The 26,939-nt window shown below is 36.9% G+C and overlaps 2 protein-coding genes across 2 annotated transcripts; one reads left to right on the forward strand and one right to left on the reverse strand.

Moving 5' to 3' along the window:
* Positions 1 to 2,385: 2,385 nt before the first annotated feature.
* Positions 2,386 to 6,647, reverse strand: LOC145224232 (uncharacterized). Its single transcript, XM_080090686.1, has 7 exons — positions 5,878 to 6,647; positions 5,111 to 5,347; positions 4,625 to 4,983; positions 4,120 to 4,308; positions 3,651 to 3,874; positions 3,338 to 3,547; positions 2,386 to 3,220 (listed from the first exon to the last, which is right to left on the reverse strand). Exons 1-7 carry the CDS (start codon positions 6,029 to 6,031, stop codon positions 3,082 to 3,084), a joined length of 1,512 nt encoding a protein of 503 aa, XP_079946812.1. The 5' UTR covers positions 6,032 to 6,647; the 3' UTR covers positions 2,386 to 3,081.
* A 6,704-nt stretch (positions 6,648 to 13,351) lies between these two features.
* Positions 13,352 to 26,336, forward strand: LOC145223815 (coatomer subunit alpha-like). The gene is made up of 22 exons (XM_080090203.1): positions 13,352 to 13,494; positions 13,812 to 13,925; positions 14,176 to 14,249; positions 15,271 to 15,387; positions 15,709 to 15,859; positions 16,312 to 16,439; positions 16,831 to 17,102; positions 17,401 to 17,598; positions 17,829 to 17,971; positions 18,530 to 18,752; positions 19,381 to 19,605; positions 19,989 to 20,121; positions 20,535 to 20,711; positions 21,012 to 21,201; positions 21,518 to 21,778; positions 22,667 to 22,942; positions 23,343 to 23,428; positions 23,663 to 23,872; positions 24,201 to 24,314; positions 24,706 to 24,915; positions 25,438 to 25,613; positions 25,951 to 26,336. Exons 1-22 carry the CDS (start codon positions 13,455 to 13,457, stop codon positions 26,090 to 26,092), a joined length of 3,660 nt encoding a protein of 1,219 aa, XP_079946329.1. The 5' UTR covers positions 13,352 to 13,454; the 3' UTR covers positions 26,093 to 26,336.
* Positions 26,337 to 26,939: the final 603 nt, after the last annotated feature.

Genomic DNA, 26,939 nt, shown 5'->3' on the forward strand with positions numbered 1-26,939 from the left:
TGTTATTTTTGTTCTGATATTTTGAGCCCTATATTAACAAAACAATTTTTTCTTCGATTGTTGTTATTCTTCGAAGCGATTTGGTCAGGACCTTAAAGGTATACTGCAATCTTGTTTAGTTTGTATAGTGCTTTCATAAGAAAGTAAAGTTGTGTGGAATATTGAAGAGTCTCATGTGCTTGCATTAGGCTTTTAGTGCATCACAATCAACAGAGTAAACGCATTTATTCGCGAACAATAACAAAGTCACTGTCACTTTTAGTAATGTCTGTGACGTAATAAGCAATTTTCTGATTTTTCTGCGCCTTGTAAAACTAGGTGAAATTAATCTTGCATATTGTTGTGGAAGAAAATTGCTTTAAATTAACCTTCAATGGTTAAAGGACGGATTTCGACCCGCGGTTTGGTGACCCCGACTCACATAATTTCCCTCTGAAAACATTAAATTTCCCACTAGTGGGAAATTTCCCACCGGTTAAGAACCACTGATTTAGAAGCTTGTTTCAGTTTTGTATGTTTAAATGTCAGAGTGCCGCCGAAGCATATTTCCAATCCATTGCTCCAAAAACAGTCAAACCTTTAAAATAACATGTTCTCGAGGTTTAACAAGCTGGTATATTTTGTTTAAATAATTCACCGACATTTAATTTATCACACGATGACAGGCTAAATCTTTGTGCACCTATCCTATACCTTAAGTTCTTAAATAATCCTACTGAAACTGCACTGAAAATAAACTTACTGCAAAATTTCCAACATTTAACTCTAAACTGTGCTTAGGGTGTAACAGTAACTGCACAACGGAAATTTAGAAACTTTAATCTGTGTCTTAAACTGCTAGGCCAAAATTCCAACAGGCTTCCAGAGCTTTTTCTTATAACCCAGTTGGTCATCGAAGCAAGTTAATGCAAACAGGCAGCCACCAGCCAGCGTGACGTCAAACTAAGACTGTTTGTTTCGCAATAAGGGTCTAATTGTAAAGAAGAATATGAGAATGTCTCAAAAACTAATAAAATAAATGATTGCCACTTATAAGACAGCATCAACATTTACACAAACAACAAACCATATGTAAAATAAATATTACAAATATTACCTATATTGGCCACATTACATTACCATTTCGCATTGTTTTTGTTTCAACTTAAAAAAATAATATTGTTTACTTTAATTTCTATTTTTTTCTTCCAGCTGAGCTTCAAAACATTCATACGCTTACACACACTTACAGCAGCAACGACTTGTTTGCAAAGAAATTGCTTACGAGCACTTGAAAGCTATCAATGCTGTCACGAGTGGAGACTTTTCCCGAATTGAAAAAGATCATTTCCTGTAATTCATTGTTTCCAAGCAACGCTCTGACGTAATTGCATTTGCTGACCTACTGCGAGGTACAAAGTACCAGCAGTTTTAGCGCAAACGAATTGTTATGAAACAGTCCAAAAACTTTCAGCATTTTTGCAGCAACATGCGAAACAGTATTTTACGTTCCTAACCCAAAATGTATATCCTAACAATAATGCCCACTGTTTACATGGCGTTGCAACTTGGAGTTTATAACAAAAATTATACTTTCAAACAAGCAAGTGCCAAGGAGGTATAGTATGTTTGAAAACTAAGAATAGCTGTTTTGTAAACCATTTGCAGTTTAACTGTTGTCTAAACTTTTCACCTTTTTACAAGCTGAATGACTATGGAGCTTCTACGAAACCACTTTGCTTTTGTTGCACAACATTGGCTCCTTGTGCTTACTTTGCCATGCCTTTTTATAGAACGTAAATTATTTAGCTTGAGGCATTTTCTGACGCAAGTGTAAAGAAATGCGTTTGTTAATGGCGACGTAAGCAGATATTCTATCGGGTAGTTCAGGTGCATTTACAGTTTCCCCGTGGCAATTGCCTAGATAAGCATGAAATCTCGCATGTGATGAGTCATGTGGCGTAAATTAAAAATCGCCCGAAGCTATCAAACATACAAAATCGTACTGACCACTGCACGAAAAAAATTAAAATTAGGAAAACCTCCTTTCAGTGCAACATGAATCATTAGGCAATTCAGCAAAAAAATACCATTTAATAGAAATATGGCAATTTGCCAAATTATTTTTTGAAACGCTATACAAACACAATTTTTCTATTAAAGAATGTCACGTTGCTTTAACGGTTTTTGAATTATGGCATATGCTGCCAAACAATCTACAAAAAACGAGTTCTTAATTTTAAGCACCAAAAATATGTGTTTATTATTTTGCTCTGCTGTATGTAAGGTGTTATACATGTATATCTCATCTTTTCAACAAAACTAATTAAAAAACCAACTAAGTTTTGTTTAGCGTTAAGGCTCTTTTGTGACTTGCTTTGTTGCGTAACAAACGGCATTGTCAAGTAGAATGCAATAATTTTGCAAGTGTTTATTTTGTTTACACAAGCGATATAAAAATCTACACTGTGTGCTTTGTGTTTACAGAAATAAAAAATAAACTTTTGTGCACTAATGTACATCTAAGGTTTTTACAAAATGTACAGTTACTTGTAACTCTGGTATGATATGAATTATAAACTCAATGTACACTTTTACAAAAATATGCAATTTAAACACAAAATTTGTTTTAAACTCGTAAAAAACTTTGTCATGTGTTAGTTTAATGAACAAAACTTAATTAACAGTCGTCGATGTACAAATAAATTCGTCTTTCAAAGCATAAAGAAAATTTGTGACATCAAATATTTTGAAACAAGGTTTCGAAAATGACATTAAATGCAGTTTCCCGCCATAAGTTTATGCTACGTTACATTAAGTAATAGTTTTGTGATATAAAACAGCAAAAAAGCTCATGTAGACAAAATAAAGTATTCAGGCACAGTTATGCTCGTAAAAAAACTGTACAAAAAATGTTCCCTAAAAATCGACATTTGGGCTCGTAGAAATAAATAAAGCAAAACCAAACAGCAATTAACAGTGGATATTGATTTGTCTGCCACATTCTATCCGCCCAATTGCTTTCACTACTTTTCACTTTGACTTTGTATATTCAACTTTTTATATAGTTACGTCATAATGACGTGTATGTTAAGTGAACAATCAGAAACAAACGCTTCGCACAAATTGGGAATACGGCACAACTGCTTCTCCTCTTTGACGAAGTTTTGAATCAAGGTCAACGAGGTCACGAAAAAACTGGTCGCTTGCGGCGGTAGCAAGCTCATCATCGAAATCATACCTGGAAATAAAAAAGTCAAAGATTTTCACAAATGTATTCAGCTGGGCTTAAACAACAATTATTTTTTTTGCAAATCAAGGAAAATAAAAACATTTTTCGCTTTGCAGTGTTGCTTACTTGGTCAAGGGCAGAGTCATGTCTTCTTGGGTGTTTTCGTTGTAGCGAACAAAGCATCGCAGAAAGCATCTTGTGTGGTAAACGTCCTCGCCAGTGAAGAAGTTCTCATTGCTTGGGACGGGATGTGACGTGTTGATGACGCCATTTGGTGCCGATTTCGATGCGTCGGTTGGCTGTGCGGACGGACTGTCAGGTGGTACGAGCGGAGTTCTGCACATTAAAATAAAAGTTATAGCAGAAATAAGCATGCATGAAAAAAACAAAATTAAATTTGAAGTGTAACGAATACAAACTAATTAAAGACATAGCATACCTGATAGTAATACATCCATATTTGTTGGCGAAGTGCTTTAGAAAACCCTGGTGGTCACAATAGTGAACAATGGCACAGTTCCACAACATCGTGCTGATGACGTCAACCGGATTGTGACGTTTCACCGAGGGCAGGTGATCCTGAATCGATGACGCAAGATGGACGTAATCGTCGACAATAAGGGGCTCGAGGCTATTGACAAAATCGCGGACCACATCGTAGTACTAAAGAAATAAAATGTGGTTCAAATTTTGCTACAAAACTAGATAAGGTTTATCGTGCAACAGCCTTGTCATTTTTATTTTGTTATAGTTAAGAATAATGTTCAAAAATGACTTTCTTTTTCCAGGTCTTAAATAATACTAAATGTATACACGTAATCTATGTTCTTTTTAACGTCTCTCCTCTTTTATATGACATTTAATCTAACTTTCCAAACATCAGGGGCTTTTTACAAACTTATGCTTACTTGTTTCAGAAAGGAGTGATAATGAAGGTCATCCGTCAGCTCTTGTGTGATCAGCATTTCATCGTAATAACACTTCTCACAATGATCTTGTATTCCCTGCAGAAAATCGTCGTTGCGAATCGGAAAACTCAACCAGGGCTTGAAAACGCGATCGGTCAATGTTCCTGTGTTGGTGGAAGACTGGCATTCCTGAAAAACAAAATAAAACGTATATGAGGAATTTTTGGTGCTGCCTGGCGTTCAAAGGAAACTGCTGTGTATTTTAAATACATTGAATCCGGACCCGTTTGGACCAAAGATTTTTTTTCGACTTGCGACATTTCGAATTAAATGATGTCGATTAGTTTAAGCCTTACCATATTACTCATGATTGGTTTTCAGTTCTAGTTACAATTTACCTGTTTAAAGATTTTCATATAACAGTAATAACTGGAATCATTAGTTAAGTTACGCTGTGATGATGTCATGTTATCCAAATTATCGGTCAGCTTGACTTAAAACTCACGTGTAGGGCTTGGTAGTTGATGTACTCCGTATATTTAGTGTGCGGTTCCAGCAGCTGGCGTAGAACGGATGAGGGAGGGAGAACCGTACGGACTTTGCCGGCAACCAATGAGGGAAAGACAAAGTGTACGGTGTTGTGAGCGAGGCCGGGAGCGTAAAACGTCAACAGAGCCTGTGCGTGAGCCTTTGCGAGTCTCCAAGTTTTGTCCAAGGGGGTGTGCACTCCCCCTACTCGATCCACAAGGCTAATCTTGTACTCGCGGTGAAGACGAATCTCTCTGATGTCCCAGTAACATCCCTTGAAGAGTTTGTAATTGTCGATGTTGATAGGCAGTCGCCACAAGATGTCAGTGGAGGGGTCTAAAAAGATAACATATCTATGTAAGCGCACAACACAGGTGTTTCTACATCTAGTTTCCTACTACAACCGTTTTGAACCCTTGTTATTAAGTCAACGTAAATTCTAACAACTACGTCACGGTCTTACCTCCTCTTTCCATCCCATGAGCGAAAACAGTGTTGCGTAACACGTGATACAATACGTCATCCGGAACTAGAGGGATGTTTTGTGAGTTGGACGCAAGTTTCGAAAACTCCCACAAACAGCCGAAGGTCAGTTGCTTCGTATAACACGGCGATCGTTTTTTCTTAAAGTCCAGGGCCACTTTCGTTGAGACGCTGTTTAACTCCGTCATGCGGCCACCATTAAAATTTGCGAACTCCGCTAATTGAAAAACAAAAGCAAATTTCAAGGTTTGGATAAAGTAAATGAATTTGGGCTGGCCGTGATTCGTACTCTGAAGTGTCCAGCAATGGTAAACGTCGTTCTGTTCGTATCGGGTTTAAGATAGGGCCGATTCAGGTTCAGTTAGAAATAACGGCTTTTAAACGGTGTTAGGCAGATCTCATTTCCAGGTCCACTTTGGGCTTCATTTGCGTGTTCGGACCGGTTTTAAGTATATTCGTTTAGGTTTGGACATTAGTTTTAGGTCCGTTTACAATTCTGAGGTCCTTCGCCTAAAAGTTTTTGAACTATTTATTGAAATTTAAGGTTCAGACTAAAAATTAAAACCAAAAACGTAACACAAAACATTTTTTCCTCTTTTTTACAAAACAATATTTAGTTTAATTAAGACGTTTTGCCTGCCAATTGAGCTTTTTGCCTAAAAAGCCTAATCATTACTTAAACACTACACAGAAATGTACCATTTCATATTGTTTTACCATAGCAGTGTTTCACTATTATTTTTTTACCTTCCCGTTTTGGCGCAAATCGAAGTCGTACTAATTCCTTCCATACGCAAAGTTGCAGAACAATGTAGCACAGAGACACCGGAAGAGCCAGAATCGCTAGAACGAAAAACTGAACGATCTTCGAGAAAATTCCGGCAGCAAGATTCTGCATCATCGTTTTTGTGTCAGTGAAAAAAATCGAATAAAGCAGAATAATATCCCATTAACCAAGTTTCTGTTTAAAAGATTTGCGTTAGGTTAAATACAATTAAATCAGTGGTTCCCAAACTTTTTCATATTTTTTTCAAAACGGTCCCTTTGCCATTATTTCGAGGGCTCGCGGTCCTTAAGCCAAAATGTGTATTTCATAAAAACGACAGTTGATTGCAGGATTTTAGCTAGTTATGCAAAATTGTGCAGAACAATCATCCAAAGACAGCATGTGACATCACAAAAACATTACGATTGTGCGCGAACAATTGCATTTTTGATAGTTGTCATTCAATAAAGGTCATTGTTTAGCAATGGAGACAGTCGATTTTCAATTTTACTTTGATTTAAACTTATTTAGTGGCACAAACTGACGCCAAATAAGATTATAGATTTCCTTCAACCGCTTCGCAGTCCCCCCAAAATTGCCTCACGGACCCCTAAAGGACCGCGGACCCCAGTTTGGGAACCGCTGAATTAAATAAACACTTTGCAGACAAAATCGCAAACAAAAATTTTTGAGCAAAACTTCAAAAGTAAAGTGACGTCAAAACTGACGCTATTAGTAAATATACTTGACAAAAAAATGAAAACAAAAATATGTTCATAAAGATAGCGATCACGATACGCTCGTACACCTATCATAATAGCACAAGACCATTTGAAGACGTTATGACGAATCAAGCCTCGTCGAATTTTTAGAATGCCGGCCTGATTCGGTATGACGTCTTCAATAGGCCTGGTGCACTAAAATTAACTTCAATTACTGCTTTGCTGGTGTCGATTGAAGTTTTTGCAAAAACAACAACAACAACCCATACTAAACCGAAAGCATATTGTACAACGGTCGCTTGTCAAAACAGCCGCCATGCAGTCTCACTAACTAGCAAATGGGTGGATATTTCTATTCGCATTTGGCATGTCCACCTCTTGACCACTTGTTTCTTACGTTGCTGCGAATTTATTGAGCAAAATCTCAAACATGCCCGGTAATTGGATTTAACCATCGGTGAAATGAGATCAAATTGGTCTGGACAAACCGCAAGAGCTTAGCAAAGCGGACAAAGCAATTTCAGCAATTGATGAGACACTTAAAGTTAATGATCGTCCGAAGGTAATTTAAAAATTGGTTTGAAAATTTGATATGCACTGTTACAACGTTATGCTACAATTTCGTGCAATTTTCCACTTGGAAATTGAAATCGAAACATATTTTTTTCAAATAGCAACAAAGCGTTTCCACAGGACGTGCAAAAATTAAAAATGTATAAACTTTGCTGACAAACCCAAAACATTTTTGAGAGCAAACTATTTGCAACCTTTTTTGAATTATAAAATATGGGGCAAACCGATAAAACGATCAATAATTGCCTAACTGCTGACAGATAGGTTATTTCGTAACTGGAAAGTACTAAAAATAATCTTAATATCAAAAATCTGTTAGAAAATTGAAATAAATCATCTATAGTTAAATCACTGAAATAAAATTATTTCCCGTTTTCTGCTTCTGATAATACGAAATATATTTTTAGACAATCAATTCATCATCATCATATGTTTTGATTCCAGTTTTCTAACATTTCTCTTTACGTTGAATTACGAAGTGTCCGTCATTTTACTACCCAACTGCTTGCTTACCAAACTGCGCGCGCTCTCTCTACATCGTGGAAAGTATGACGAATCACATCAAGACCCCGTCTGAGACAGAATTACTTACAAGGTAAAAGACGTCGCGTATTACTGGAGGTCGTTTAGCTAGGTGACTATCACAAATGATTACCATTTTATGATTGCCAGAGGCTTTAGTCAGTAATTAAACATCGCCTAGTAATCACTACCCTGTCCGACCCGTACTGCTAACAGTGTTTCGTCATAAAGGCATGACACAATCGTTTGTGACTAACACAATCGACTTGTTATCTTGTAGAACGCCCCTTTTGTTCCCGCCTGATGCCTTCCACTGCGGTTACTGCAGAATAACGTCTGTTCGCTTGAACTGCTGTATTTATTTACTGAGAAAATAATGACAATTTTTTCAACTGAAACGTGATAAGCTGGCGTCGTGTAAGCCCGATGTTTTTAAACATTGCCGGAACACGTGTTTGTAAAATCAGTCCCGTTTTCATTTCATCACAAAATGTAGCACGAATGTTCTACTTTAAACCTTCAGGACACCCAAGTTACATTTTGAAACTCCTAGAAGTGAAACATTTTGAGATTTGATTCTACCGAAATAACAACTTGTCGTAAATATAGTAGTTTTAGCTGTATAGATTAAAATCTTGCTACAAATAATCTAAATTTAACAATTATTTTACTAGAAGGTGCTGTTTAAAGCCCTTAAAAATATTTTTTGCCAAATCTCAGTTTTTAGATCTGTGGATTTATTTTTTTCCAAGAAACTTTAGCTTTTGTTCTTAAATGCGTGTACACTATATAAGGAAGCTTAATGTATGACCGTTTGACAAATGACGGAAGGAATAAAATAAAATTTTGGCAATTAATTATTACGTATGTAATCTTGTTCTATGACGAAACACGCAAACAGTTACAATCAATGCTTGTTTTAACTGGGCTATATCATGTTACATTTTTTTGTTTCTGTCTATTGCATATGCTCGTAACTCTTACTTTAGGAGTTCGCGCTTCATACGTTATTGGAAAATACTAACAAATGTATTTAAACCAGGGCTTCCCAAACTTTTTTGATCGCGACCCCTTTTAATCTCTTTAAATTTTCCGCGACCCTTCACGGATAATATAAACAGTGCGAAAAATACGTTTATTGTATTTACTGAAATGACTAATTCGAGCGAAAACTAAAAACAACCAAACGGTACTCAGAATCTACTACTTTACACGTCCAAACCCCGATACCTTTTACGTGCTTTAGCCTTTAGCTTCTGTCACACTGTTTTTCAAATAGGCACTTATCACCGTGTGGACTAAGTTTGGGCCGTTGCAGTGCTTTGCAAGCGGACATTAAACACTGCTTAGAAATCGTAAATTTATTACCTATTTTGATTAGAAAATGTTTTTCTCTTTGTGCCACACAGAACTTAAGCGTAGTCTATAACTCTATTTGTCATCTTTATGTTGCATTAAAATGCCTGTGTATTTCAAAACAATTGCAAGCGTTGCGTTTCAACCGACGTTTGTTTGATCAATGACGTCGCTACAAGCGCGTTTGCGCTTAGCTGCAAACGTTTCAAAACCGACGTAACTTGGAGCAAATATGACATTTTGACGTTATACAACGGTCACGGCGGGGGGTGTGCGACACCCCGTACTCTACGCCAGTGTATGGAGTATCTTCTGCAAAATTGGTACAGCTCTCTGCGACCCCTCAAGTTTGTTAAGCGACCCCTTCCGGGGTCGCGACCCCCAGTTTGGGAAGCCCTGATTTAAACTATGTCTTGTAACTTTCCTTCTATTTGAATTAACAATCAAAATTTACAATAAATTGTAGCTTCTATCAAATTTGTCTGAACTAAAAAACAGGTTTCGATGTGTTGTCTTCAATGCTTTCTTTGCCAACTCCTGAAAAACTAAAATGATCAAACCTACCTCTCCCAAATCGGAGTCAAATTGTGTTTAAGCAAAACTTCTGTTAACAAACTGTATTTAACCCCCAACTTCATAAAACTGTAAATCGAAAAAAAAAACAGAAAAACGCCCGGAAATGTAAAGCACACTTTATAGCCCCGCCAATCTTAATTTAGCCACAAAAACTATTTTCGCTTTCCACACAAATCTGATTCACGCCCAACGAAGCATTTAAGTAGGCGATGACATCACACACCACAAAACAACACGTCACAGTAGATTACTTGAAGCTTAAAAGCGCGTGGCTCCAAGAAACTATTTCCTAGTTTCGGGATTTTTGCGAAGTGCGTTTCTCCAAACCTGCGAGGAAACAACAAACGCTCACCGACAGTGACGTCACAGTAGTGTTAAAAGATTTCGAACAAATTCCCACGCAACTGGTGCGTTACGCATGAGTGGATGCCGCTATCGCGTTGGCGCGTTGTGAATGTGACGTCATGTGTGATAGAAAACAATTGAGGAATTTTCGACTTTTTATTTCATTTCTCCCGCCCTTTTTTCGTACACCAATGGTCGAATGAAGTGTCCACTACAAACCACATAAAATAAGGGGAGGGGGGAGAAATCCGAATCCAAAGGAGAAAATTATTCGCTTACTTTTTTGGCTTAGAAAAAAAGTTCAATCGAAAACATCAAGGCAAATATTTAAAATTTGACAAAAGAAAACGAGCAAACACTAAAATATCGCCATATATATCCAGGGTTGCCATCGACATTGACCCCAAAATAAGGACAGCCGAAAAATGTAATTCTCATACTAAACGAAACAAACGTTTTTAAAAAATCTTTACATTTTTACGAGCCATGACATGTCACGTGCCGTATTTTTTTGCCAGAAACAATCTTTTCCAGCAACTTCTTGTTTACTTGTAGCAGGGATTTGACTTGTAATTGCTGAAAATAAGACACATTAAGGACTCAAGTCAAAAACAAGGAGATTTCTTATGATTAAGGACAATCATTTTTCTTTAGACATTGGCCCTCAAACTATTCGGACAAATCTTAGAAATAAGGACAGGATGGTTATATCTCTTCACTTCTTCGATGTCAAGGCTCTCTTTGTGACGTAAGACAGATGACACTAGTTATTGGGAAAGTCCCCAGCCGTAACATCTCCTCATGTCTGAAACGTGTCAAAATTTCAAAACGATTTTTCCGAGAATTTTACTTAACTTTACCCAGGCTGTCTTTTAAATCAAAACTTCCAGCTATTTTTAAAGATAGCTTCGTGGACTTAGCTACATCTGTCAAATAGTTCAGGTATGTTTTGTACGGTGACATTTTTTCTCGCTTAGAAAACCTGTTTTACTGAAGTAAGCTCAAACAAAAGCTTTTCTGGTATGACTCAGCGCTTTTCGGAAAAGTCAACTAATTGTCGCAAAATGCAAATTACATCGCATCCGGTTCCGAATTGTGACGTCATACTTAGCGAAAAGGAAATAACCCAGAAAATTACGAAATTTGATTTTCCAAGACCGAGCATCCTAACTTGGAAAAAGCAATAGGCCTATACAAATCTTTTTTAACAGATAGGCAACGTTTGCTTGTCACACTCTATATCGAAACCGAAATTATACTGCAGCTTCTTGCACTTTATGATCCACATTTTGTTGCGCAATTCCTTACTATATAAGATAACAATCATACTTGCTGTGCCCTCCCCGGACATGTCTCGCGAAAATTTACTCAACAAACCACTTGCTGTAGCACAAAGATTTGGTTGCCATGGTATTCCCACCTATTGTTCGCAGCTCAGCAGGAAAACTGACAAAGTGTTCGATTTGTTCAGCATTCGGTAAAGGTACTTGCCAAATATCAGCAGTACAAACCTCAAAACAGCTTATTTTGTGATTTCTGTTAGTTTTACTCTCGTAATTAGCAACTAAACATAACAAGGAATACGAAAGTGCCACCACATCCCGTCGGACCTGTCCACACCCAGACAGTTTTCCGGTCGTTAAAACCTCATAAACCCTTTGCTATAGCGAATCAAATCAGAGTAAATACTTCATCATCTGTCGGTTTATATAAGCTAGTACTGTCAGGCATAATATCAAGTTTATAGAGCTCTTCTGGTAACTGTGGTTTTATTCCGACGTTTCGATTTACAGGTCGCCTTCATCAGGGTAACCCCATACACATCTCGCGTTTAATTCTTTTTCCTTTGTTTATCGTGCACTGTGCTACGCGCATGGAGTGTATTTTACCCTGATGAAGGCGATCTGTATAAGACGCCGAAACGTCGGAATAAAACCACAATTGCCAGAAGAGCTCTATAAACTTGATCTGACTGTTTAGATTAATAATAAGTTTGTTTCAAAAAACTTTCTGAAAAATAAGTTCATTGGATCTGTTTCTCCCACTGAAGCTGGCGAGGTATAAATAAACACGGTTTTTAACGCTGACTGAATTAACTTGTAGCATGAATAATAGGCTAATTTGCAGTCAGAAGCATTGCTTTGTCATTGTTTGTTGCAAAGACGTTAAATGATGTCAGCGTTCAAGGTCGCGTACTATGTTCGCTTCTGAAAACCACACTGTAACTGCCAGTATGGTCTGCATAATATCACACTTATTTGACAGCTCCCACACCTCACCTTCACATAGCAACGGATTATGTCGCGCCACCTACGGCACAACAAAAAGTCGTAAGGATTATGTCTTGCTACATCAGAATTCAAATAATTTCATGTAAGAGTAGTTTTTGGCTTTTCCAGTTTCGGCATCAACAAAGAATGCCTGTTTTGCCCACTGAGGTGGATTAAGAGCGTTGTAAAGTGATAAATATCACAACAAAGCTTCCAGATGTGTTCACAATTTAAAACCTTTGATCTCGCTAGTTTACTTAGAAAATCCGTTTATTAAACATTCGAAGTCTTTTTTTGTCAGATATGGAAACTATGCCTTAAAACTAACATCAAAAGCAGTAACTACCAACGGATTTCAATTTTAAATTGCCTTTACGCACATCATAATTCCTGATTGGCCACTCTCAAAGCAGAACTTGGGATTTTAATCACCAATTTAGCCCTTAGTACTTGTTTTTACGCAAAGTGGTCATTTGGTTCGTTGCGTTATATGCACAGTCCACTCCACACGCAGTTAGGCCATTTCCGGTTTTGTTTTGTTTTTCTGAAATTATGACGCAATCTTTTAACAACTGTATTTACGTGTAAAACAGCTGTATTTATTAGGCTCCTGTAGCATTGTTTAAAACTAGGATATTTTGCATGAACAATAAATTCATACAACAATGTTTTAAGATTTGGAAATTTGATGGTGTTTTTTCACACAAAGGTGACAACAGCGAATGGCGCAAGCGCAGAGGTATGAAATATGAAGTCAAATTTATTTTCTCTTTTTAATCAGAGTGCTTTATTCGAAAGTTTTACATCTTTTCCGAAATTGGGCTTCATTCGTCGGAAACTACTGACAAGATAGTGTATTGATTTACTTATTCAACTCACATGTGTCAAATTTTTTATTTAAATACAACACTTCAATTAAAAAAATGTGACAAAATTTGATTTATCAACTCAAGTAAAAATTGGTAAAAAAGTTTTATTTCTGTGACAGGCTGCCATTGAATTTTAACAAACGTGGCTTCAGTGACGTTTTGTTCCACATGACTGCACATGTAAATTTGCCGACAGAAATCCAAAACTCGATTTTTTAACAGAAGAAAATAAAAATAATAACGTTTAGAAAGTAGGAACGTTTAAATTTTGTGGACTAAACTATTTGTGTTGCAGTGATTGTTTTTGTTGTGTCCTTTCGGTAAAATGTTGACAAAATTTGAATCCAAGTCTGCTCGTGTAAAAGGTTAGTCCAAACTAAAACCAAAAACCAGTTTTTAAACAATTGGATCTGAGTTTATGTTATCCTAAATCTAACAATAAATCCAATCAGTTCTTACACATGATTCTGATGTGTTTTACGATTTTTCTGTTTGCTTTGTACCTAAATTGAAACTCAGCAAAACAGTGTTTTTGAGTTAATAAATAAAACAAAACAATATTTTATGAAATATAAACTGTGATCAAACTGCACTTCAGTTAAAAAGTTTGCCTTTAGATTAATTTGTTGCCCGAAAACTTTGCTGTATGTAACTTTTTTATTTTAATGGCTTATATATTCAGGGTTGTCTTTTCACCCAAAGCGACCGTGGGTTTTATCTTCACTTCACAACGGAGCAATTCAGTTATGGGATTATCGAATGTGCACCATGATCGACAAATTCGAGGAACATGATGGTAAGATGCTATACAGATTGAAATAATGGCTGTCTAAATCTTCTTTTCATTTTTGAGATTTTACCTATAATTCCAGCAAATTTTAGACATCTAATTTATGCAAATAATGTAGTCTTTGCGGAATAAACTTTTCAATTTAGGATACTGTCTTGCTAGCAGTTCCAGAGTATTTTATTTAAATCTGCCAAATTGCTACCAATTTTTTGTCAGAAATCGTGCCACCTGTTTTTATTAAACTTTTTTCTTGCAGGCCCTGTCAGAGGAATTTGTTTCCACAACCAACAACCATTGTTTGTATCTGGTGGTGATGATTACAAAATAAAGGTTTGTTTATTGTTTATTTAAAACAGAAAGCAGTTTATTGTCCCATCAGAAATTGCTGGTTATATGTTTTATTTTAATTTAAATCTCTTTTTGTACATATTTTTTTATTTTTTTTATGGTATGAGATGAGTACTTTATTTTATTACCTGTTGCACTAAATACAGTAGCCACGATTTTTATACATGTTGAAAAACTATATTTCGTATACTAAAGGTTTATATATATTCTAGATCAGGGCTTCCCAAACTTTTTTGATCGCGACCCCTTTCAATCTCTTTTTCAGCGACCCTCCACGTTTAATATGATAAACAATGCAAAAAGTATGTTTGTTGTATTTAGTAAAACGACTAATTCTAGCGAAAACTAAAAACCACCTACCGGTACTTGGAGTCTACTACTTTACACGTCTAAACACTGATACCTTTTGCGTGCTTTAGCCTTTAGTTTCTGTCACATTGTTGTGCAAATAGGCACTTATCACCTTGGACCAAGTTTAGGCCGTTGCAGTGCTTTGCAAATGGACATTTAACACTGCTTAGAAGTCGTAATTTTTTTACCTATTTTATTAGAGGAAGTTTATTGCGCCACACAATACTTGAACGTTAGTCTATAACTCTATATGTCACCTTTATGATTCATCAAAATGCCTGTGTATTTCAAAACAATTGCAATTTTTGCGTTTCAACCGACGTTTGTTCAATCAATGGCGTCACTACAAGCTTGTTTGCGCTTAGCTGGAAACGTTTTAAAACTGACGTAACAACAAAAATGACATTGTGACGTAAAACAAAGGTCAAGACCGGGATGTGTGGCTTCCCCATACTCTACTTCAGTGTATGGAGTACTTTCTTCAAAATTGATACAGCTCTCTGCGACCCCTCAAGTATGTTAAGAGACCCCTTCCGGGGTTGCGACTCCAAGTTTGGGAAGCCCTGTTCTAGATTCTATTCACAAGTTGAATAAAATAGTTGTATTTAACCACACATTCGATGAAAGGTTAACTGTGTATGTTTTTGTGTAGATATGGAATTACAAGCTTAGAAGATGCCTGTTCACATTACTTGGTCATTTGGATTACATCCGTACAACAGTTTTCCATCATGACTATCCTTGGATTCTTTCTGCTTCTGATGATCAGGTATTATTGACTCGTCAGTTGGGGTCTGTGATGTTTTGTAGCAACCAACTAAATAAGACCACACAAGCATCCGAACTGCAGTTTTCTAGTTAATCATATAATTAATTTACCAAACATCTTTGAAGCATTAAAATATGTCATCTACAAACCCTTTGCAATTAAAAAGATTATGCATTTCACTGGAATCTTCTGTACTGTAAATTCCCTTGACCTATTCCAGAATGTTTTAGTAAACAAAACAGAAAAAGTTTTATGTAGCAAAACACTGGCGCATAAGTACAGGTTGTATAATTGTGGTGTTTATTTGAAACCCGCTTGCAGACAATTCGGATTTGGAACTGGCAATCCCGCTCTTGTATTGCTGTCCTGACTGGCCACAACCATTATGTGATGTCCGCTAACTTCCACCCCTCAGAAGATTTGGTGGTTTCTGCTTCATTGGATCAAACAGCAAGAGTTTGGGACATAGCTGGTAATTTTACTCTTTTGCCTTTTATATTTCTCATTGTGCTTTTGGGATAAACTGATGTGTATCAAACTGTTCTTTAAGATGGGTACACATTTGCTGTACCTTAATAATAATTAAGAAGCAAATTCTTTTGACTCAAAACTAGTAGACACGAAGATGCTAAAATCGAGATGTATATATATTTCACCTATACAGGCATTGTCAGTCTCTAAAAACTTATTCAAATAGAATCTGACTCAGTGATCATGGACATTAACATGCCTACTATTAGAGGGACAGATCCTGTGCATAGCATTTATATTTGTTGTACCCTATTGGTACTTTAAAAATGCTTACATGGTTGCTTTTACTGTTTTTCATAAAATAACCTTTGGAGTTTTTTGTAAGTGTACACAGCCATTGTTTTCAAATGCAATCAAAGCATTTCAGGTTATAACTTTTGTTCTGTTGGTTAGGTTTGCGCAAGAAGAATCTGTCCCCAAATTCTGGTCCAGATGAATCAGTTCGTGGGACTGGTGTTGGAGGACCTGCCTCAATTGAGCTATTTGGTAGCACCGACGTAATGATTAAACATGTGCTCGAGGTATGTTGCAAGTATGTGTTTTGGTAACTAATTGTGTAGATTTTATACCCAAGCAGAATATTAAATGTTTTTTAGTAATTAAGTAGCTATATAACCATATTCTTCATATTTTAAAGCGTTTTGCATGCCCTTCTGTTTTGAAAATTCTTTATTCATAAATTTTATCCATTATTTTTTTGCCATTGGCTGTCACAATAACATTGTGAATTTACTAACTTTTTATTCCATTATTGAAAGTTTTATCTAAAGTGATCCTTCCACCTTTCAAACCACAATTTTTCAATGCAACTTTAAGGCTTTTTCGACAGTATTTGACCCTTTTTCATCTAATAAGAAGATCTAGTTTTTATGTGTAACAAGTTTGACTTTATGCCATACTTTTGTTGTTCAGGGTCACGATCGGGGAGTAAACTGGGCATGTTTCCATCCCACAATGCCTTTGGTCGTCACATCGGCAGACGACAGACTCGTAAAACTCTGGCGAATGAATGAATCCAAAGCATGGGAGGTGGACTCATGTCGTGGTCATTACAACAATGTGTCGTGCTGTGCTTTTCACCCTCGCCAAGAACTTATTCTCAGCGCTTCTGAGGATAAATCTATCCGAGTCTGGGACATGGGAAAGCGTACAAGTGTGCAATCTTTCAGGCGCGATCACGACAGGCAAGTATTGGTTGTCAGTTTCTTATCTCTCTCTTCAAGTTTAACCTTTGGTGATGGGAAAGGGTGTTTGATGGTTCAGTGATGACTGCATAGATGACGAGTCATACTTTTTGTGATGACAAAGCGCGAGGCATTTGTCTGAGAACCTACTTTCAAATCTTTGAATATTCTTAAACTCATATACTTTTGTACTGACATAAGTATTTATTGACACTTGTGTTGGCAAGTTTTTAACATTTGTTTTTCTTTCAGTTTTTTTATTTATTTATAGGAGCTAACATTTGTTTTGTGTTTTAAGGTTTTGGATTTTGGCATGCCACCCTACTTTGAACCTGTTTGCAGCTGGCCACGATGGTGGAATGGTGATTTTTAAACTGGAGCGTGAACGGCCAGCGTTTGCTACCCATGAGAACTTCCTCTACTATGTGAAAGACAAATATCTTCGCAAGTTGGATTTTACTACAAGCAAAGACACACCTGCAATGCAGCTCAGAAGGTCAGTCTTATGTGAAGTGTAAAACAGTTTATGTTGATTTGTATTGGCAAAACATATAATGTAACTGTGTCCGGAACTTTGAAAAGGATATACTTTTTGACAACTAAAAAAATGCAAGATTTGTTACATTAAAGTCTTTGGTGGCCAGTTCATGCAAAAAATGAATGCATGGGTAACCAGATAATTTGATTGCTTTAAATTATTTTTTGTCAAATTTTTACTTTTTACAGTGGTTCAAAGACATCAGTTTATTCCATGTCTTACAATCCAGTTGAAAATGCTGTTGTCATCACATCGCGTGCATCCAACATCGAAAACTCTCACTACGATCTTTATCAAATTCCCAAAACAACTGATTCATCCAACCCTGATGGTAAGTAAAAAGTTAATCGAGAAGAAAAAGTTTGTCATGTGTGCCACATTTCGTAATTCAGTCCTAAAATACCACAGAATGTTTGAGCACACTTGGAAATATCTCAGTTTGGGAATCGCTGGTGTAAAAACTGAACACCTTTATTAGTAGGGATTTGCCAGAACTGCAAATGTTCTGTTTGATCGAGCACCGAGCATCTCATGTTAATGCTCAGTGATCAGCCGAGCACGCTCAATGCATTGTGATGTCACAAACATACCTAATCTCATGCTAGTTTTGTAGCTTTCCTAGATCCCTTACCTCACAGTGTATTAAGCTATACATACCCCAGAAATACATGTTATTCCAAAATCTGACGCATTTACTCTAAAACACCCTTTCGAACACTAGTTTTGAATGGTTTTGCAATTTAATGCTCAGGTCAGTTTGTGCAACTGCTCGCCGAGCATCAAAAACAGTGATGCTCGGTACCGAGTACTCGGGTTCTGGCTTGGCTTGGCTCGGCCCAACCCTATGAATTAGGTTAGGACAAATTGCTAATTGATTATTTTTTTCCAGCACCTGAAGGAAAGCGATCGTCAGGTTTGACTGCAGTGTGGGTGGCCAGAAGCAGGTTTGCTGTGCTTGACAGAACACACACCATTGTCATTAAAAATCACAAGAACGAAATCACCAAGAAGGTTCAGGTTCCAGCTGTTGACGAGATATTTTACGCCGGCACTGGTTCTTTGTTACTTCGCACTCCAGAAGGCATTACACTCTATGATGTTCAACAAAAAAGGTTGGTTGTGCTGATGTTTTTAAAATTTCTCAGCTCAAACCAATAGCTTTAGTCCAGTGGTGTCCGAAGTGTGGCCGTGACGACATGTCCAATGGCCCGCGGTTGTTGTTTCAAATTTATTGTGTAGAACCTGCCAATATTTGAATTAAGGTTTTGGGTTGAGGCGACTTGTGACTTCACGCAAAAACTTTTCCATGGAACTTTATTAACCGGTAAAAAGGAAGTATACATGGTGCTGAGTGCTGACACAACAAAATCCCATAATTTCCTTAAATGCCGTACTTTGTGTTATAATAGTCCGGTTGAAAAACTTTGCAAAAAAACATTGGCCCACAGGCATTTTCAGCTGATAAAAATTGAACTCCATTAAAAAAGGTTTGGACACCCCTGCTTTAGTTCATAAACAGAATCAATCATAGTACCACTTGAAAGAATCAACTTGTCAGTTTAGTTGTTCATAAATAAGGAATTGTTAAAATGAATTTAAGACGCTTTTGATTTTTCGTAACAAACAGACAGTGCATTATATTATGGTTTAATTTGGGGCATTGCTGAATATTAGTTTTGAATTTAATCAAAAATCAACACCATTTTAAATAGAACTGAAAATACTACTGTTTCATTTCAGAGCACTGGCATCTGTGAAGCTTACCAAAGTGAAGTATGTGGTTTGGTCCAATGATATGTCACATGTTGCACTGTTGGCTAAACACAACATTGCAATCTGCAATCGTAAACTTGAATCGCTTGCCACAATCCACGAAAATGTGCGTGTGAAGTCGGGAGCATGGGAAGAAAGTGGTGTGTTTATCTACACTACTTCTAATCACATCAAATATGCTCTTACTAATGGGTTAGTTGGTTTATTTTTTTGTTTTGAGCAGTAAAAGTATTTTTATCGAATTTCCTGTTTTGAAAAACAAATTTGAAATCAGGTTTATTATTAACATAATAAACTTTTGGCTTAAACAATCAATTTTTTGATGTTCAAACAGCTTACTTTGTCCCTGTGATGTTGAGGTTATGGTCAAATATGCCTTTTTTGTCTTAATTTTATGTATTATGTAAAATGAAAATATTACTATCTGTTTTTGAAATTATTGCATTCCTCAGGGATTTTTCACTCTTTGTTAATAACTCAGAATTTATGTCTAAAAATATGTCAGTCTTGGACAGTGAAAAACACATATAAAGGAGCTTGCATATCATCAATGTGTTTATTATTTTACATTCCAGTGATCATGGCATCATTCGAACCCTGGACCTTCCCATCTATATAACAAGGGTTAAGGGCACAAGTGTGTATTGCTTGGATCGAGAAACTCGTCCTCGAGTTCTTTCCATTGATCCAACAGAATTCAGATTCAAGGTTTGTATCTATGTTTTCGAAATGAGTATTTAATTGTAACAATTGGAAACTGAATCTCATTCCAATTGCTTGCAAGAAAAGTGACATTTGCGATTAAGCAGAATTGTCTACTATATTTTTCACATTTCAATACTACTTTAAAACCCAAGAAAGATGTACAGGTTAAATATGAGTCTTATTTTGCATAAAATTGTCTGATATACGTTACTTTTGTCAGTTTATAGTTGAGCTGAAATACTGTATTTTTTGTGAGTTTTTTAAAGACTTTTTGCAGTATTTAAATTCCTTTTCAGAAATCAGCAAATCCATTGCAGTATTTTTATTGTCTCAGTGACTTTTATTCAAAGATAACATCGATGCTAAAATGTATTTAAAGATCGGCGTAACAGCTAAAATATAATTACACTTGATAGATGGCACTTGTGAATCGCAAATACGATGAAGTTCTACACATGGTTCGTAACACCAAGCTGGTCGGACAATCGATCATCGCTTACTTGCAACAGAAAGGATACCCAGAAGTTGCTCTACACTTTGTCAAGGACGACAAAACAAGGTTTTCATTGGCTCTAGAGTGTGGAGATATTGAGGTAAATAATTGTATCTTGTATGAATATGAAGATTAAAATAGATTAATGAAATTATTGACAAAACAACAAACCAAGTAGATGCAAAAAGAGACATGCTTTATTATTCAAATGTTTCTGCAAATGCTCACCCATCAACAGTGATGAAACTTATAAACAGATTAATGAAATTATGGAAGTATAAAAACGACTAAATAAAAATAATTTAATATCCACAAAAGTGTAATTGCAACTATTAAATTTTTGAACAAGTAAAACACCATAATAAACGTTATAGCATACTAACTCTATGGAATTGTTTAGGTGGCATTAGCTGCTGCAAAAGCACTTGATGACAAGCAGTGCTGGGTTGCACTTGGAGAAGTTGCACTTGCTCATGGGAACCACCAAGTGGTAGAAATGGCTTATCAGCGAACCAAGGATTTCGACAAACTCTCGTTTCTATATTTGCTCACTGGAAATCTTGAAAAGTTGAGAAAAATGATGAAAATCGGTAAGTATGTACAGACCCCTGAAGTACGCGGTTTCCATCATTTAACGCAATTAAAAAGCAGTCATTTTTGTTCTGTTATACCTTGTTGGACACTGGTTATCGTATGTTAGTAGAATAGTTGGTTTAATGCTCGGGTCAGTTAGTGAGACTGCTCGGCTAAACACAGAGCATCAAAAACAGTGATGCTCGGTACAGAGTGCTTAGATTCTTGCTCGGCTCGACCCATCAAATCAATAAACAACATCGAAATCTGTGGTTTACTATAGTTGTTGCCCTTTTTGTACGTGTCATTTGACTGTAGTGTTTCTTTTTCCAGCTGAAATCAGAAAGGATACATCAGGTCATTACCAGGCTGCTCTTTATCTCGGAGATGTAGCAGAGCGAGTAAAGGTTCTTCGTGGATGCGGACAAAAGTCGCTCGCTTATCTTACTGCTGCTACACATGGATTAGAAGAAGAAGCAGAGCAGCTCAAAGATGAAGTAGTCCCAGATATTGATCCCAGCGCAGTCCTTCTTCAGCCACCACCTCCCATCAAACAGTGTGAAGAAAATTGGCCGTTGCTAACTGTCAGCAAAGGTGGGTCCACAAAAATTTGAGCACTTCGTATAACTTGGTCACACAGCAAACTAACCTTTATAGCAGTGGTTGACAACCTTTTGCTGTGGTCTAAAAGCAAGATTCACTTTACTATTAAAACCAGAGATTAAGTGGTAAAATTGCCCACTACTTTAAAGGACAGAAACATTGTTTGGAAATGCAAAAATAAACTTCTTTTGGCGGTTTTGAATTCCTCAGAAAAATAGTTCCACAAACGAACTGTTTTGGATAAGTACGTTAAAAAATGATTGTTTGTATTTTAATTGGTCAAATTGTTGTAGACCTTGTTTGCACTGGATTCAGTAAATCTGAATTTTCACCTAATTCCAACAAAACTTGAGGTTCAAAAGATTTGTAATGTGATAAGGCTTAAACTATTCGACTTCAGTTAATCCAGATTTTCGCCTAACCCTGAAAATTTTTTGTTTCAATTTTGTACGTGTTCACTGAGGTTTGGTGTACTGCATAATGCAGGGGTGTCAAACATGCAGTCCTCCCAAGAGTTTTTGTGTGGCTCACAAAGTAACTTTGAAAAGTGACGTGTTTTACTCAGGCTCAGGAATACCCTGTCGGAGCACTGAGTTTACATGATGCAATGGTGCTATATGCAACGTCTCAATATGCCCATCTTTAGCATCAGCATTTGCAATTGTTGCATCATTGTATGCCACTGTCTTTACACAAAGCAATAAAGCACAGTGGGTTATTTTACCCTGCACTGTGTATATGTTTGTTAAAAAGTTCTATTAAACTTTGTTTTTGGCTCTCAAAGTTGTTGGAGTTTGACACCCCTGGTGTAATGGCTAAAAAAGCACAAGCAATATCACAGAGATAAACAAGGAGTTTATTTCACAATTTTTGTTACAGGATTCTTCCATGAGAACAGAAACAAGGGAGGCACAGTCGGAGCTCTCAACGCAGATGACATGGACGCAGATGTTGGAGGATGGGGAGAAGATGTTGAGATCATCATTGATGATGAGGGAGGGATCGTGGAAGAAGAGTTTGAGGATGCAGAGGAGGGAGAGGACACTGGAGGAGGTTGGGATGTTGATGATGATGATCTTGAACTTCCAGCTGATCTTGACATCGCTCCTGATGATGGATCTCATGGAGAAGGATTCTTTGTTGCTCCCACAAAAGGTTTAAATGTTACATATGTTTTATGTAAAAATAAAAATAAATGTATCTTTTTATGTTGGTATGCCTTAAAATATTTTTAATACTGGACACAGTTTATTGACTATTTCCTATTCTGTCATTGATAAGCCTTGACATTTTAACTACCTTACGTAATAAGTAAGAAACGGTAATGTTTACTAAGTTATCCATACACAAGTTTTTGGTGATTATGTACTAACTTGAATGCATTACACATTCAACATTTCAAGTTTTAGGTTGTCCAGAGCTTCTAATGTAGCCTTATGACCCCCTTCCTTAAAAAAACTTCCGTTATATTGCACTAGTTTTTATGTGGCGAAACTATTGTTTTGGGCATGTTTTATCTGTGAAAGCAACTCTTTTACTGTTTTTTTTTTTTCAGGAACATCTCAATGCCAGGTATGGTGCAACAATTCACAACTTGCTGTTGACCACATACTTGCCGGATCATTTGACACTGCGTTCAGGGTGGGTAAAGTGTTGTGGTTGTATGTAATGTTTTTTGAAAAGCCATTTTAACTTTGTAACATCATTTAATGGAGCTGGTTTGAATGCGCAAAAAAAATTATTCCCATTTAAGTTGTAGTTCACCGAAACTTTTGATGTAGCATTTGTCGAGTGGTTGCACAGAGGCTTTTATGTCATGTATTTTGTGTTAAAGCTTTGAAGCTACAGCCATAACTTAGATTAAATTTCTTGCAGTTGCTTCATGACCAAGTTGGGGTCACTGACTTTCAACCCTACAAGACCCTCTTTACCCAAACATTTGCACGGGGACGTACGGCGTTCACGGGAATTCCCGGTCTACCCCCGATGAACAGTTACCCCCATCGGAACTGGCGAGAAGCGGGGGCCAAAGGGGGACTTCCCGTCGTGGGTTTGAGCCTCGCTGTGTTAGCTACAAGACTACAGGTAAACTATTGAACTGCAATTTCCTTTGCAAATAATTTAAATTTGTTGCGTCATATATGTCTGACGTCACAATGCTTAAATGTTGCTAGGCAAATAAAGAAACGAAATTTATATTTGGTTAAGCAGAAACGCTAATAACACAGTAAGATTGTAAATATAACAACAAAAAATGAAACCATTTGATTATCAGTTGTGTAAAAGATTCCCGTCAAAAACGAGGCCTGAAATTTTGTATCATGCTCAATTGCTCACACATATGCGCTTGCATTCTTGCTAAGATCCGGTTTATTTTTTGAAAAACACAAGTTTAACCGGTATGTGATTTCAGGATGCTTACAAACTGACCACACAAGGAAAATTCGATGATGCAATTGTAAAATTCCGTGACATTCTTTTATCTGTTCCACTTTTGGTGGTCGACAACAAGCAGGAAATAAGTGAGGTGGGATATAACAGGGCACAAAAATCAGTGGCCTTTAAGGTTTTCAATAAAAGGTTGCATTGCTTACTTTTAAAACTAATTTTTTTTCAAATCGACGAATGCTTATGGTCAAGGTTTTTTGAAACAGAAAGTCTTGACATTACTTTCCTTCAGTTTCTTACAAAATTCAAAGTTAGAACTTTACTGTACAATCCAGTCAAAAAAATACTGACAAATTGCAAATCGATAAACCAAGACTAAAAATAACACCAAACACAAAAAAATCACCAAAAGCCGTTTTCCGACATGCAATATTTTTCCTTCAATGCAGAAGGTTACGAAAAAAGTTGTTAATTTTTTTTAAAACACTAATAAAACAATATTAAAATAAAACATTGCTGTTATTTAACAGGCTCAACAGCTGATTACAATTTGCCGCGAATACATTGTCGGACTTTCAATGGAACAACTTCGTAAATCCCTACCCAAAGCGAGTTTGGATGACCAAAAACGAACATGTGAGATGGCAGCTTACCTCACACACTGTCAGTGGCAACCTATCCATCTCATACTTGCACTGAGAACAGCACAAAACCTATTCTTCAAGCTGAAAAACTACAAGGTACGTCGGTGTGGTTGTTTTAAAGTGTGTTTAAGATGCAATTAGTTCACTAGTGGGCTTATTACAAAGGGTGATTTTAACGAATTTCACTAGCCACCGGGAACAAATCTTATTAAACTGTCTCTTAATCCCATTTCAGACGATTCTGGTTTAATGCTAACTGATATTTTGTGTTTTACTATACACTGTAAGTATAGCCTAAGAAATTTGAGCACATTAGACATGATTAACTGGAAAGATAGACCTTAGTCTGCATCGTGGTAAAATTCACATTACGCCACAAGAGGCGTTATACCTAATAGGGATGTGCCAAAACTGCAAATGTTCTGTTTGGTCGAGCACCGAGCATTAAAAACAGCGATGCTCGGTACCGAGTACTCGGGTTCTGGCTCGGCTCGGCCCATCCCGAATACCTAATCAAGCCGGTTAACTGAGCATTTTCTACACGAAATCTACAATATGAAGTTGGATATTATTTCTTCGTGACGTCATAATAGATTGATGACGTAATAATTGTTTCAGACTGCCGCGTCATTTGCGCGTCGACTTCTGGAGCTGGGTCCCAAACCGGATGTTGCATCACAAACGCGAAAGATAATCGCGGCTTGTGAGAAAAACCCACGTGACACACACGAGTTGCTTTATGACGCACACAATCCATTCGATATCTGCGCGGCCACATATGTTCCAATATACAGGTATGTAGTTGTGACGTCATCAGTGTTGTAATTACGCGTTTATGCTAAGGCTACTAGACGTAAATATTAATTTTTAAAAATTGAAGAAAACAATAAAAAAATACTTTTCTGGCATAAATTTGTTTCTATTTGACCCGAGTTGGATAATTCGATTTTTTTAAATAAAATGACCGGAGTGAAATCGAGTATCTTCCCGAATGTGACTCGATTAAAGTTCATTTCAAAAACCACAATTTTACTCAATATGAGCTGTAGACTAAACTTATAACACTATATATCACCAAACTTATTTTTACAATCATCAAGTCCACATAACTACAAATATTTTTTCTTTTAGGGGCAAACCGGTTGAAAAATGTCCGCTAAGTGGCGCATGTTACACTCCCGCCCACAAAGGGGAAATTTGCCCGGTCACGAAATGCACAGAGATAGGAAAAGATTGTGTTGGTCTGAGGGTTAGCTCTATACAATTCCGCTAATTCCGACTAACAGTGGACATTCAAATTTCGTTTCAAGATATTTTGCTGACTTCGTATTGTTATTGATTCCTTGTAGATATCTATGTTTCATGTAGCATTTATGGAATTGCTTTTTTTCTGTGGTAAACGCAATATTTGCTGTCAGTTCATGTTGGCACAGAAAATTGGCTCGTGTCTTCTTTATCCGGTGCAATGGGAATTTGTATGAAAAATATTTGTCAAGAAATAAAAATCAATTTCAATACTTTTTCTCACCACTATTGCCTTTTAAATCTGTTGTAGAGCTTCTAAAAATGTAAATGTAACGAATATAGTGGAAGAATCGAATCCGAGGTTTTAAGATTGTAGACTGCGGGGCACTTGTGTATCGTTTGGTAATTGTAAGCCGTAAGCTAGGCCCCGAATGCAAAAAGTGGTATTTTAAACCTGGAAAGACTCCTGTCGGGGGTTCAGATCACACCGCAGGCATAGATTTTTCAGCCTTTGCCGTGCCTGACCAATTGGGAATGCTTGGTGATCGGCTGATTTGGTACGACATCTCTAATAGGCCTGGCGTACCGAGATTTATATGTGAGTGTCCCGTGATCGCTGGTCTGCATGGATGCCTAATAGTTATGAACTAATGCTCATCTTATTTATATCCCAGTTGATATCAGATAATAATTACCACTACTCACATTGAGCATTTCAACTACATCACGAAGGATTTAAGGACTATAAATGTCCTCGAAGGACAAACTAGCCTACATTTTAACAAAACATTACATGTCGTCCTCCGAAGACGTGCAGGTGCAGCAGGCCCAGTTTAAACAGGCATCGGCACAGCAGGCATATTTTCCAATTCTTA

This window comes from Phallusia mammillata, chromosome 4 (genome assembly GCF_965637545.1).
Source record: "Phallusia mammillata chromosome 4, kaPhaMamm4.hap1.1, whole genome shotgun sequence".
Classification (NCBI taxonomy): Eukaryota; Metazoa; Chordata; class Ascidiacea; order Phlebobranchia; family Ascidiidae; genus Phallusia; species Phallusia mammillata.